Source organism: Procambarus clarkii, chromosome 22, assembly GCF_040958095.1.
Source record: "Procambarus clarkii isolate CNS0578487 chromosome 22, FALCON_Pclarkii_2.0, whole genome shotgun sequence".
NCBI classification, from domain to species: Eukaryota; Metazoa; Arthropoda; class Malacostraca; order Decapoda; family Cambaridae; genus Procambarus; species Procambarus clarkii.
Genome location: NC_091171.1, coordinates 41,902,295 through 41,915,877, shown reverse-complemented (window position 1 = coordinate 41,915,877; position 13,583 = coordinate 41,902,295). Strand labels below are relative to the sequence as shown.

At 35.3% G+C, this 13,583-nt stretch overlaps 1 protein-coding gene across 4 annotated transcripts in view; it reads right to left on the bottom strand.

The window, feature by feature from the left end:
• Positions 1 to 13,583, bottom strand: part of LOC123760022 (protein Spindly) — a 31,928-nt gene that overhangs the window by 10,500 nt on the left and 7,845 nt on the right. For all 4 annotated transcript variants that reach the window (XM_069328897.1, XM_069328896.1, XM_045745433.2 and 1 more), the window contains exons 4-8: positions 12,939 to 13,106; positions 11,849 to 12,028; positions 9,526 to 9,735; positions 8,131 to 8,292; positions 5,011 to 5,075 (exon numbers count right to left, since the gene is read on the bottom strand). In XM_069328897.1, the coding sequence (XP_069184998.1) occupies positions 5,011 to 5,075; positions 8,131 to 8,292; positions 9,526 to 9,735; positions 11,849 to 12,028; positions 12,939 to 13,106 (785 nt within the window). The remainder of the gene's footprint in view (positions 1 to 5,010; positions 5,076 to 8,130; positions 8,293 to 9,525; positions 9,736 to 11,848; positions 12,029 to 12,938; positions 13,107 to 13,583) is intronic.

Genomic DNA, 13,583 nt, shown 5'->3' with positions numbered 1-13,583 from the left:
TCACTATTACACTTGTCAATGATACAGGTCTATAATTGAGGGGTCTTCCCTGCTGCCACTTTTGTAGATTGCAACTATGTTAGCCTGTTTCCACACGTCTGCTACGATTCCTGTACACAGGGATGCCTGAAAGATCAGGTGAAGTGGAATGCTGAGCTCAGATGCACATTCTCTCAGAACCCATGGTGAAATGCCATCTGGGCCAGCTGCTTTGTTCTTCCCGAGCTCCTTTAGCATATTTTCCACTTCATCTCTAGACACCTCTATCCGCTCTATGTTGTTCTCTATGTTCTCTATGTTGTGTGTGTGTGTGTGTGTGTGTGTGTGTGTGTGTGTGTGTGTGTGTGTGTGTGTGTGTGTGTGTGTGTGTGTGTGTGTGTGTATATATATATATATATATATATATATATATATATATATATATATATATATATATATATATATATATATATATATATTGGTGTATACTGGCAGCAGGTTTTCTTTCAAACATGTTTCATTGAATATGACCGCATATTCTGTATTTATTATTTTCTGGTTTAGGGCTTCTATCCCTCTAACTATTTTCTTAGCATCATTTCTATTTTCAATTAAGCCCTGATGCTAAGAAAATAGTTAGAGGGATAGAAGCCCTAAACCAGAAAATAATAAATACAGAATATGCGGTCATATTCAATGAAACATATATATATATATATATATATATATATATATATATATATATATATATATATATATATGTCGTACCTAGTAGCCAGAACGCACTTCTCAGCCTACTATGCAAGGCCCGATTTGCCTAATAAGCCAAGTTTTCATGAAGTAATTGTTTTTCGACTACCTAACCTACCTAACCTAACCTAACCTAACGTTTTCGGCTACCTAACCTAACCTAACCTATAAAGATAGGTTAGGTGAGGTTAGGTAGGGTTGGTTAGGTTCGGTCATATATCTACGTTAATTTTAACTCCAATAAAAAAAATTGACCTCATACATAATGAAATGGGTAGCTTTATCATTTCATAAGAAAAAAATTAGAGAAAATATATTAATTCAGGAAAACTTGGCTTATTAGGCAAATCGGGCCTTGCATAGTAGGCTGAGAAGTGCGTTCTGGCTACTAGGTACGACATATATATATATATATATATATATATATAGTATATTTATATACTATATATATATATAGTATATAAAGTATATATATATAGTATATATATAGTATAGTATATATATAGTATATAGTATATACTATAGTATATACTATAGTATATATATAGTATATAGTATATTTATATACTATATATATATATATATATCTATACTATATATAGTATATTTTTTGTTAGGTCTTTCTTGCATTCTTAACATATATTGTTGAATATGACAGATGGGTAAGATTAATGATTCTAATACAAATCTTTTCAATATTTCTTATGTTTTTCTTCACTGTCAGGGGAGGTTGAAAAATTAACAAGTTCATTTTCATATTTTTATTTTTGGTCTGAAGCCTAGGGATGCGTTTCGCAAGGCCACTCCTTACATTCTCAAAGACTAATTTATCATGCTTATATTCTCTTTGGGTAAGGTGGTACAGAACAAGTGGATGAATGGCATAACATAGGGGATATTGATAGGGTATTACACTCATCAACATAAGCAGGCTATGTACTTGCAGCTACTTGTGTTTCTAAGGCAGGGTTATTGGATCCTGTCTCCGCGTTAGTTCGGAGTCTTGAAGTGGGCAGGATGTAATTATGTGTTAACTGGTTGTTGATTGCTGGTCTTGACTTTTTGATGTGTACTGCCTCACTGATATGTATATATGTATATGTATGTAAGTATGTGTATATATATATATATATATATATATATATATATATATATATATATATATATATATATATATATATATATATATATATATATATATATATATATATATATATAATTTGTTAATTTGATTATTTGATTATTATGTATATATATGTATATATATATATATATATATATATATGTATATATATATATATATATATATATATATATATATATATATATATATACATATATATATATATATATATTATATCCTGTGGTCCAGGGATTGATTTCTGGCACCGGCAAGAAACAATGGGCAGAGTTTCTTGCACCCTGATGCCCCTGTTACCTAGCAGTAAACAGGTACCTGCGAGTTAGGCAGCTGCTATGGGCTGCTTCTTGGTGGTGGTGGTGGTGGTGGGGGGGGGGGGAATAGTTAATAAGAGTTGATTGATAGTTGAGAGGCAGGCCGAAAGAGCAGTGCTCATCCACGCAAGCACAACTAGATGAACAGTAGGTGAATACATAACTCCATTGCTACCATTTGATCTTATACAGTAGTATAAGCTTTCTATACTTCTAAATATTTTCTTACTCTCAGGATTAAGAAGAGCAATCAAGTTACCAAAATTCATAGTTAGGAAACTAATGGTTATTGAAGGGTATATTTTCTACAACTATTCGTTCTACTCTGGAACATCTTCGGGTAAGGAATGAATATAAAAGGTGCAAATTTATCTTAAATACACACATGTGAAAGAGATGAAGTTATGTGAGGGGTAAGGTGAAGTAATCACAAATAAGTGCAAAAATAGGAAAATAATGGGGATGGATGCCAATTAAACACTGGGGAAGGCGATGGGTGGGGAGAACTCGGTAGGGATGTCACTTTACAGTGCTGTATAGTGAGGTCTGGATCCGAGATATCCAGGTATTGAAGTCGTTTCTCTATATATTTAGGGTGGGTCTTCTTTCTTTCATGAGAATAGCTTCCAGTATTTGCAAAAGTCTCTGGTCAGTGGTGGACTGTAGGATTGTTGTATTTTCTACTCGCATGTTCCTAGTGAGTGTTGTGTTATGTATACTTTGCATATAGTTTCTAGGGTCACCAGCTTATAGATGCAGGTCATTCTATTTGAAAGCGTTGTGGTGGTCATGCCAATATAAGTACAGTAGATCGAAGGTGACATCTTTCACTGGGGCATGTAAATTGGAATACCACATTTGCTTTTTGGAGAGGGTTGTATGGTTTATTGGGGCTGTCTTAATTAACACTTTTGTGCCCTGATGACTCCCTTGGTGTTGTAGCAAGTAAGCTTATACTCGCTCCATTATCTCATTATCATAATAGCATAACTAATTAGCACTAATTACAGAAGCTACAATTCTTTCCCCAATTACAGGTAATACTCTTCTCATCTTGTTGGAGGGAGCTGAGGTGTAATCACCAGATAAACAAACAGTACAATTTCCACAGTCAACAATGTAGCACTCGGCGTGTACAGTTCTAATTGACCCAAGACGCTACAGCTTCGACACAGAGCAGACAGCAGACTACGACCGCATCGAGCCGCCACGCTCTTGTTCCCCGAGTTCAGACACTCACAATTCACAAGAGAGCCGCCATGCTCTCCCACATAGAGCTCCACGACTCCGGCCTCACTCAGCTCTTTGCTCTGCTCCAGGCTTCGTCTCAACGTCTACGACACTGCTGTACCCAGGACTACTAAATAAATATGAAACTCACTAAACACTGTACTGTATATCTAATCTACCCAACAACGTAACACAATTGTACGTTACAGTGTCATTAAAACAATACATGCAGTGCGTGATGATGCAGTGTCATGCATGAATTTTTGCTTAGTCTTATTATTAAATATAAACATTGCAAGTGAAAGGGTTTGACACTGGGTTGTATGCTCACCGGCAATGCTCAGCCTGCCTTCCAGTGCGATGCGGGTGGCCCGCCGAGAATAATGAATTCCAATCTTTGGTCTGTAGTGGTCAGTTTCACTCCATTTAAAATTATATTAATTATTCTTTCTTCAGTGTTTAATTGTGAGCTCATAGTGGATTTGTAATAATAGTTTTTTATGGAAGGGGTTGTTTGCTCTTGCGGTTGTTGTTGTTATACCACTTTCCTAAATATCTCCTAATATGGGTTTTGAAAAAATTGAGAAATGATGTTTTGGTCCATCCTGGACCATAATTAACTCTGCTGCAAAACTTTCTAATGTTAGAATTAAAAATTTATTCATAACTTATACAAATTGTTACAATTGTGGCTGGATTAAACACTTGCAATCAATGTAAATCAAACTTGTTGACCAGACCACACATTAGAAGATGAAGGGACGACGACGTTTCGGTCCGTCCTGGACTATTCTCAAGTCGATTGTCCTGGACCATTCGCAATCGACTTGAGAATGGTCCAGGATGGACCGAAACGGCCTTCATCTTCTAATGTGTAGTCTGGTCAACATACTTTAGCCACGTTATTGTGACTCATCGCCTGCGTAAATCAAACTTGGGTATTTAAGTGAACAACATTTAGCTAACAATCTGAATGGTGATAACAATGTGTGGTTATCCAGTAGGACAGTGAGACAAATATTAGCAAAACTTACATCAATAGTAGGATGATGAGAAGACAATTTGAAGTAGAAGTAATATAAATCCTGGTGGCAACCTTGAGAACTAAGCATAGCTCCTGCCATCATGGAATCTTCAGAAACTGTTTGTGTAGCTACACAAAACATTGTTCAAACTCTCCCACCTCTCAAAAATTGATATAACCATTCATAAATTACTACCATAGTCAACATGGTAGTAATTGTCCTCCAAACAGCAAGTCACAATGTGGTTGAAAATTAGACACCCAACTCACATGTCACCTTTTTTCTTTATTTTTATTTTTTATTTCGCTATTTATTTTTAGACGTGTGGGTTGGGTATCTTAATATTTAATCTAGATGTTGCAATGAAGTTGCAACTGAAAACTTCAGTTCTCCAGTCCCATAATACTCCAACAATGTTACATAACATTACAGTAAAGTCTTGTATGTGCTGAAAGAGACCTTCATTGTACTTACTACAATATAGAGAACTATGTGGCATTCCTAAGAGCAGAACCTAATTAGTCACCTTGAAAGAATTATTATAAATACTATGGTAAAATTCTTTACTTACTGACTTTCAGAATATAAACCTTGAAACAAACTGTTCCTATCTTCTCCATCTTTCCCTATATATATCTGAAATAAAGGTAATTGTGTTAATCGCATGCTGGTATAAATTAATTTGATAATTGTACATTTTCCCTACACCTGTACTGTATGATAGTAAATAATAACAATAATAAATATAATGCTCATTAACAAAATTATATACAATGGACATACTGCAGAGTTTACAATATTACAACAACTAATAATACATCAAATATTTTGGCTAAATTAACATCCACAACTTTAAGGCAAGATTTGACAAAGAATTTGAAACTCAGATTTGAAACTTTTGAAAATTTGTATTTGAAAAAATACAACAGGTACAAAACTATTAGGTGGGGAAGGTGGTGATAGACCTCACCGCCGTAGGCACCAATAGGTGTCCCATCACCAACACATCATATTTGAAGATAAATTCATGTTTCTACCTAAGAATTGTGAGAATACCTACAAATAAATACATTTTATATTGATATTTAATACTATAAGTTTTACTTGAATTTTTAGGGTAAATATTGGTTTTATCAGTGAGAATTCTTATTATACTTTGAGTATGATAAGAATAATTAGTTATGGCAGATACAGTAATTGTTCTTTGTGTCAGGATTAATATTACAGATTCAAGTTTTGAAGAAATAGAGCATGCATGAGCACGCAAGTAGAGCTTTTATATGTAGCATGTTTAATGAGTTCAATAAGGATGCTGCATGCTGTCCGAATGTTTGAGTTTGTTATTGTTTTAACTGTTGACTTTTGTTGAGTACTTATTGGTCTGAGGCAATTTTTGGGTTGTAGAATTCCTGGCACAGACACCTTAAGTGAAATTTGGATAGATAAGATACAAATATAATAAGTAGAGATGTACCAGCATATTGGGATCGGTTTATGTGGTATTAGCCTATTTTTACAGTGCTGTATTTCAATGGATACCTCTTCAAACCTAATTTTTTGTTTACACAGACGGGTAAAAAATGGAATGACTTCTGATTCATATCAGCAGGCTTAGAGTGCTCTTGCCCACAGTATATCTTGAGCCTTACCCTATCAATTTTCACTGGAGCACAATCTGCCAATTATCTAGCAACCAAGCTTCAATTACTCCTGAGTGAACAGTTAAGGAACAGTTAAGGAATAGTGACCAATTGTCAACCACTTCTTGGAGGGATGAGTTATGAGGAGAGACTAAAGGAATTACACTTCACGTCACTGGAAGACAGACGTTTGGGAAGACATGACTATAACATATAATTATCAAGAGAAGATGACAGGGAAGACGAGAACAAATTACTGTGCTGTATTAGGAATGGGAGATGCTCAAGCAAGAAGACACAGGTGGAAACTAAGTACCCAAATAAGCTACAAAGACATTAGAAAGAACCTTTTAGTGTCATTTTGTAGTGCCAAATGCACTATAAAATGAAATGTTGGAGGCAGACTTCATACAGAGACAGAAATGTTGATAGGTCAGAGCCCAATAGGCTCAGGAACCTGTAAACCAGTTGAATAACACTTGCACTGCTGTACCTGCTATCTGCAATTATCCCCTGTGCTCCAACTGCTATTTGATTTAAATATTTTTTAGTCATGCACACCCTGATATAGTACTTTTAAGGAGTTGCACAGTTTAGAGGTTAAAGGGTAAGTGGAAAAGGCAAAGAGTCAACCCTCAAACCCAGCAAGCACGATCAAGTAATTACTCCTAACTTAACCAATCCTAACATACCCCTCCCACACACACACAAACCTATCCTAGCACCTACCCATTTCTGCTCCACCTACCACCCTCTTCTACCCTCTACCCATCTACTGCTTCACTCAGTTATGCTAGTGGGGGGTTGAACTTTAGCATTTTGGTATCTCCCCTCAGCCTAAGTTGTAAGTAGAATATCTTAAATGTGTTATAACATATTTTGTACTGTAAAGGGATATTTCCTATTCTTCTGAAGCACACACACAATTCTATTCAGTTTCTAACTGAACATAGTGGGGATGTAAGGTATCTTAACCAAAACCTCTCCAAGACTGAAGGAAAGGAAATTATGAGAAAGCGATTGTATAGCTCTCCAAGACTGAGTGTTTGTGCAAAAGACCCATTTTTTTTTTATTGAAAGCTACCAATTAATAATCACTGGTGACCTTCAGCAAAAGGAGTACATTTAACATAGTTTCACTTAATGGGTTTTGCAGGACTAGTTCTCTAAAAAGGCCTAACATCTTACAATATTACATATCGATATCAGAGTATCAGTACTTTTATATTATCAAAATATCAGTACTGTATAGGTAATTGGTCAAAATATTGATATCAGTATACCTTTATTAATAACTGAAGGTAATAAGTATTAATAAGTGGAGGTATATAATAGTGGATTTTAGAAGGTATGTACAGTATGTCTAATATTTTATATTTTTTTATTTTGTATATGGCAAGTGATGTTCCATTTGTATGTTTTGACCTGTGTACACAAAGTAATAATAGTTTTCAACCATTTAATAAAACAGATCTCTGATTATCAGCTTAAGTTCTCTTGTTGGCACTATTGCCTTTCTTGGTTTCTCTACCCTACTGCCTAAGGAACTGTTGAAGAAACAATCCTTATTTTTAAGTACCGTGAACAGAATTACAACACAAGTCGAGGTCCCACAACTATTCAATGATTTCTAAATTATTAAAAAACTTGCCCAAAATCAACAGAAATCTCCTTTGTATCACTGTACAAAGTCTTTGAAAGTTTCAAGCTGATACGCAAAGGCAGTCTTCAGATATCTCAGGGATCGCAAATGAAAAACAATTCAGTTAAACTCTAATAAATAGAAGATTAATAATTAACCTAATATAACCAAACTTTTTGTCTCTGTTGAGCCTGCGAAGTGACCATGCTGATAGCTGTTCCCAACAAATCAAAAGGCTAGCAAGTATGAGAGGTTTAATGCCCATTTGAAAACCATGCATGTATATTTCTCAGATTTTATGAAGAGTAATGATTCGGGCAAAATTAATTCATGATCTGTTACAGGCCTTGATGCAACCAATCTCCAAAACTGTACAAGACAAATGAGTTAACATGCGATATTTGCCCACCTGAGAACTAGAAGTGGTATCCTGTTGAGATTCTAGCTCCTGACACCTCTTTGCAAACTTCTCTAGTTGGGTTCTTGCACTTGCCAGTGATTCCTCGAGACGAGTGAGGTAATCCCCATCCGATTTAACGCTGCTCAAACTTAGTAATGAAGCCAACTGCAGCTGAAAAGATAAGAAATATTCTATATCAATATTACTGTATAGATGACAATGCTATTATACCAAAATATCTATTAATATTGATCTATGATTAGGTACCAGTAGGCTTTGGTCACCCATGGAAGCAAATATGAGGGTACTCCTCCTCCTATTCATATTCTTTCCTGTGACTACTACACTGTACTCGAGAAACCCAGAAAAAATTACACTATATGAAGTAAAACCAGGCATTAAGTGTACTGTACATGAAAAGCTTCTTTCTGAACAGGCTACATGATTTCTTCATACAACAAGATCTTACTTGCATTATAGATAGAATCTGAAGCAGTTACAAGTCAATATTTTTCATTTATTGCAGCTGGAATTTTTCCAAAGATCTCTGTTGGGTCAAACATGTGCTAGGGAAATTGGAGGAAGTTCAGTTCAGCTAGATTTGACCCATATTCAGGTGAACTTGAAGCTCTACCAAGCACTGTTTGGCATTACTGGGACTGTCATGCAGCACACCAATTACAGTACTATTTGATCCACCAGGTCTCTACTCTTACCCCAGATGTCAGTACCTAAACAACAACAGGGTTACCTGACTTCAGATTTCTCTTATTTTAAGTGACCCAAGACAAAAGCCTTTATTACAGGGAAGGCATGGAGAGAAGAAAGAGAATGGGAGCAACAGTGTTCGGTTCAGAAAGGAACATTTCACGTACTGTAATGTGCAGTACACTCAAGGCCTGATCTCACTAGGTTGGTCCCCCAAAGCAAGTGTTTATGAAAGATCTGTGGAGTCTGTTTTGTTATGCCCATCTTTCTGGGTGCCTAACCCCAGTCGATAGCAGATAAGGAAAACCCCCAACCACGGGGTTTTTTCCAGGGGCCATTGCCCCCTATGCCTCTCTGAGGGGGGCCCAGGTTCTGGCTTGTGGTCCCCGGTAGACTGAACTCCATTGACTAATGCCCTGGTCTGATGTATCGCATATTAGCCTGATAGCTGCAGGGAGCCGAAGGGGTTCCCCACAGAAAAGGGGGGTCAACGGGGCAAAGATCAGAGCAATACAAGCTTTAAAGAAATATGGCATTAAAACAAACATTTTTGTGAGAGGAGAAAATATGTGCAACAGCAGTTACAAATGTTCCTAAATACCTGTACAACAAAACTCTATGGTTGATCACTCTACATTTAAAGAATATTAAGCTCATTGCTATGAAAGCTTAAACAAAAACTGAAAACTTACATACCTTCATTTTATTAATCTGTTGACTTTTCAGTTCATTCTGCTTCTTAGCTATTGTGTAGTTAGTTTTGTAACTGAGTAACTGCTTCTCCATAGCCTGTCTGTGGTCCTCAACTTCAGCAAAGAGAGAGTTTCCTTTTCTGGCTGGGTCAGTCTCTGCCAATCTCAGGCTATCAATTTCCATTCTAAGCTCCTGCATGTCGGTTTTATTTTGCTGAAAAATTACAAATGTATTTAATCACAATGCATCTTTAAATTACTGTATATGTGAGATGAGGTACCTGGCTGTGCCCAGGTCAACTCCAAGTAGTTGCACAACTTATGTATTCCCTCTGAATATTATAATTTACAAATGATAAAACTATGATCATTTCATCTCCATCAACTTCATGAAAGGGAGCATGGTGGTTGATCTCAAAACTCTTATGACTGTCCCCCTACACCCTCCAGTCACCCTGCAAAGTTTGGTGAGGCTAACCCCAAGGATCTGGCCTTAGCCTTTTGTGTGTATATTTGATATCCTGGCCTCATCAGGAGTGGATCATAAGACTCAGGCTAGGGGTTACATCCTGCTCCAGCACAATAGATGGACTGCCCAGCACATATTCCTATTCCTGGTGCAAGGCAGTAGCATTTTGAGTCTTTCCATACTCCAGTTTCACTTCCTACTAGCTTTCATTCCTTTCATAACTCTCATACCAACATTCCTTCCTTCCTTTCGTTATATGATTCACCTCTCATACCACTATCCTACTCATTATCCTCTATCTTATTTCAGCTTCCATTACTCTAATATTTATTTAACATGGCTGGCTAGGATCTTAGGTTGTAGAAGTAATGAGGTAATGATTGAGCTATGGTAACGAGCAATCACATGGTTAGTCAGGAATACAAATGCTTTCAAGCAATTTCTTTCTATGGAGTGCTGCACCTTTCTGTTTTCTTCTGTCAGCTATGTGGTGATCTCTGATCTGCAGTCTCCTTTTAGCCTCTTTGAGTGGAACAGATTCTGGTCTTGGTAGCCAGCAGACATTTGTGAGTCGTCAGAGGCATGGCATGTTTTACCTGAATTTACCCGAGGACCACCATCTTTAGTGGCCTCGATGGGGACAGGAAGAAGTGGCTTTTCAAAGGTCCCACCAATGCTCCCGAGAATTTTTTCTAGCTGGATTTTAAAAGGTAGCAATGTCTTGGTATTTACAGCTTCAGCAGGTAGGCGATTCCATGGGTTAAAATCCTAGAGTGAAAATGTACCTCCTGTTTTCTGTCCTACATTTAGGCTTGTTGACCTCGAAGCTGTTGCCCCATTTTTGCATTACATCGACCCTTTAAAGATGTAGTCTGGGCTAATAGCCTCCAATTTGTTCAGTACTTTAATCATCTCGAAGAGACCAGCCCTGTCATGTCTAGTTTCCATGGCTTGAATGGTTTCAGGGTGTACAAAAGGTTATACCTATATGATGATAAAAAAAAAATATATATATATATATATATATATATATATATATATATATATATATATATATATATATATATATATATATATATATATATATATATATATATATATATATATATATATATATATATATATATATATATATATATATATATATATATATATATATATATATATATATATATATATATATATATATATATATATATATATATATATATATATATATATATATATATATATATATATATATATATATATATATATATATATATATATATATATATATATATATATATATATATATATATATATATATATATATATATATATATATATATATATATATATATATATATATATAAACAGTATCTCATGATTTTCATCACCCCATACAACAGTCTAATTTCTCATTTTGTTTCTACACATGAGAATCTCTAGTTCTCACAAGAAAAAAATACAAAAAATAACAAAATATAAGATATAGAAAAGGTTGAAGAAAATGAGTATAATCACCAATTTAAAATGTCGTTTCTATTACTACTATGAAGAACTAAATGCCGAACTAATGAATAAATTTACAAATCTGCTTGGACCCCAAGTTTAGTAAATGCATAGATGCATTTATGCATGGTCTATACAAACATGCATAGACCTGAGTAAATGCATCACAAACATGAATATATCTGAGTAAATGAGTAAGCAAACATACTAGGCCTTAACCAGAGTAAAGAAGTAAACACAGGTGCTTGGCCCTAACCTGAGTAAACAATGACAAGAGGTACTTGACACCAAAACATAACTTGTTGCCAAATAGACAACATTGCAATTATTTTGCTCACAACAAGCTAAATGTTGTGCAACTTACCTCCAGTGCATTGTAGTATGAAGTACACTGACATTCCTTTTCTTCTAGTTCTGCTTTTAGTCTGGTTATAGCATCTTCTGCTTTAGCCAATTTGTGCTTGTCAGTCTTCATCTCAGCTTTCATAGATGACATTTGCACCTCTAATTCCTGTTTCTCACATGACAAGGTCATAATTTGACTCTGTGGAATTAAAACAAAGATGTTATAAGGATCCTCAACAAAAAGTCCCTCCTAGCCCACATCATGCCATGATTGGCTATTGAAGCTCAAAGTAAAGAAAGGTTCCAATTTGCTATGAATGCCAAAACGTTAGTTTTTGGAATAGTTATTATTAATTTTAATCACATACATATTGAATCTATGTGAAGTTTACCAGTCAGAAATGGTAGTCAGGTGGTTTTTCTATTAAAATAAATATTGAGAGATGTGGATAGAAACAATGTGTGGTGATGTGCTTGAATATAAGCACCAGCCAGCAAACATGCATAGTTTTCTTTTCAAAAGATTATACACTGTATACTGTGCATTGGAACTTCCTCTACTGAACATTCCTATTATTATTTTGATATAGTAACACTAACTCATAACATGAATTAGCACCATTTTTACATAAAACAAAACATATTTACTCTAGCAAATGCAAGCACTAAATACAGCTGTGCCGCAATCAGACTTTAACATTAGGCTTGTCTTCCCCAGGGAATAAAATAAAAATGATTAAACCATTCATGGTTGTGTAAGGATTAAAAAATATTGGAACAAAACATATTTACTCTAGCAAATGCAAGCACTAAATACAGCTGTGCCGCAATCAGACTAACATTAGGCTTGTCTTCCCCAGGAGTAAAAATAAAATGATTAGACCATTCGTGGTTGTGTAAGGATTAAAAAATATTGGAACATTTGGTAAATATAAAAAATCCACTCTCCCCCTCCCTCTAAGGCAGAGGTTATTAAATGCACTTACATGCTAAGTTAGACAATAACAAGCTTGATAACAATTTTTAACTTTCTCTACATCATTCACTTTACAACCTTTTACTTGTTAACACCTTCAAATTTTTTATTCTGAATTGATGTTGATAATAACCTGCATGCTTGCTGTTGTCTCATCAACTGACTGCTCATGAATGGAGAAATTGCACATCTCAAGTTTCTCTTGAACATCCTTAAGCTGTGTTTTTAACAGAACAATGTGTTCTTCCATTTGATTAAGCTTCATCTGTTGGCTCTCTGCAGCTGCTTCCATCTCCGACACCTAGAGAAAATTAACTTTAATATCATGCCATCATCAATAAGCTCCTAAAAGATACAGTACAGTAGTATAGAACAGTATTATTAGAGCCACTTCCATCGCAGATGCTCCAAAACGAATCCAGAGCACTTTTGAGATAAATTTCAAATACAACCAATAAATATCTTTTAAAATATAAATGTCCCATTTGTACATATGCCAGCACTGTATATATCAAAATATAGGCATAAACAGGATGAATGAATGTGGGTATATGTAGGCAGTGGTGGTGTAAGTATACTGGTAGGCACTGATCATTCACCACCAGACTCCATACACAGTTTCAAATGTAGATTTGATAGAGCCCAGTAGGCTCAAGAATTTGCACACCAGTTGATTGACGGTTGAGAGGCGGGACCAAAGAGCCAAAGCTCAACCCCTGCAAGCACAACTAGGTGAGTACCAACATATCATAATATTGTAATGCATAATTCCTTATTA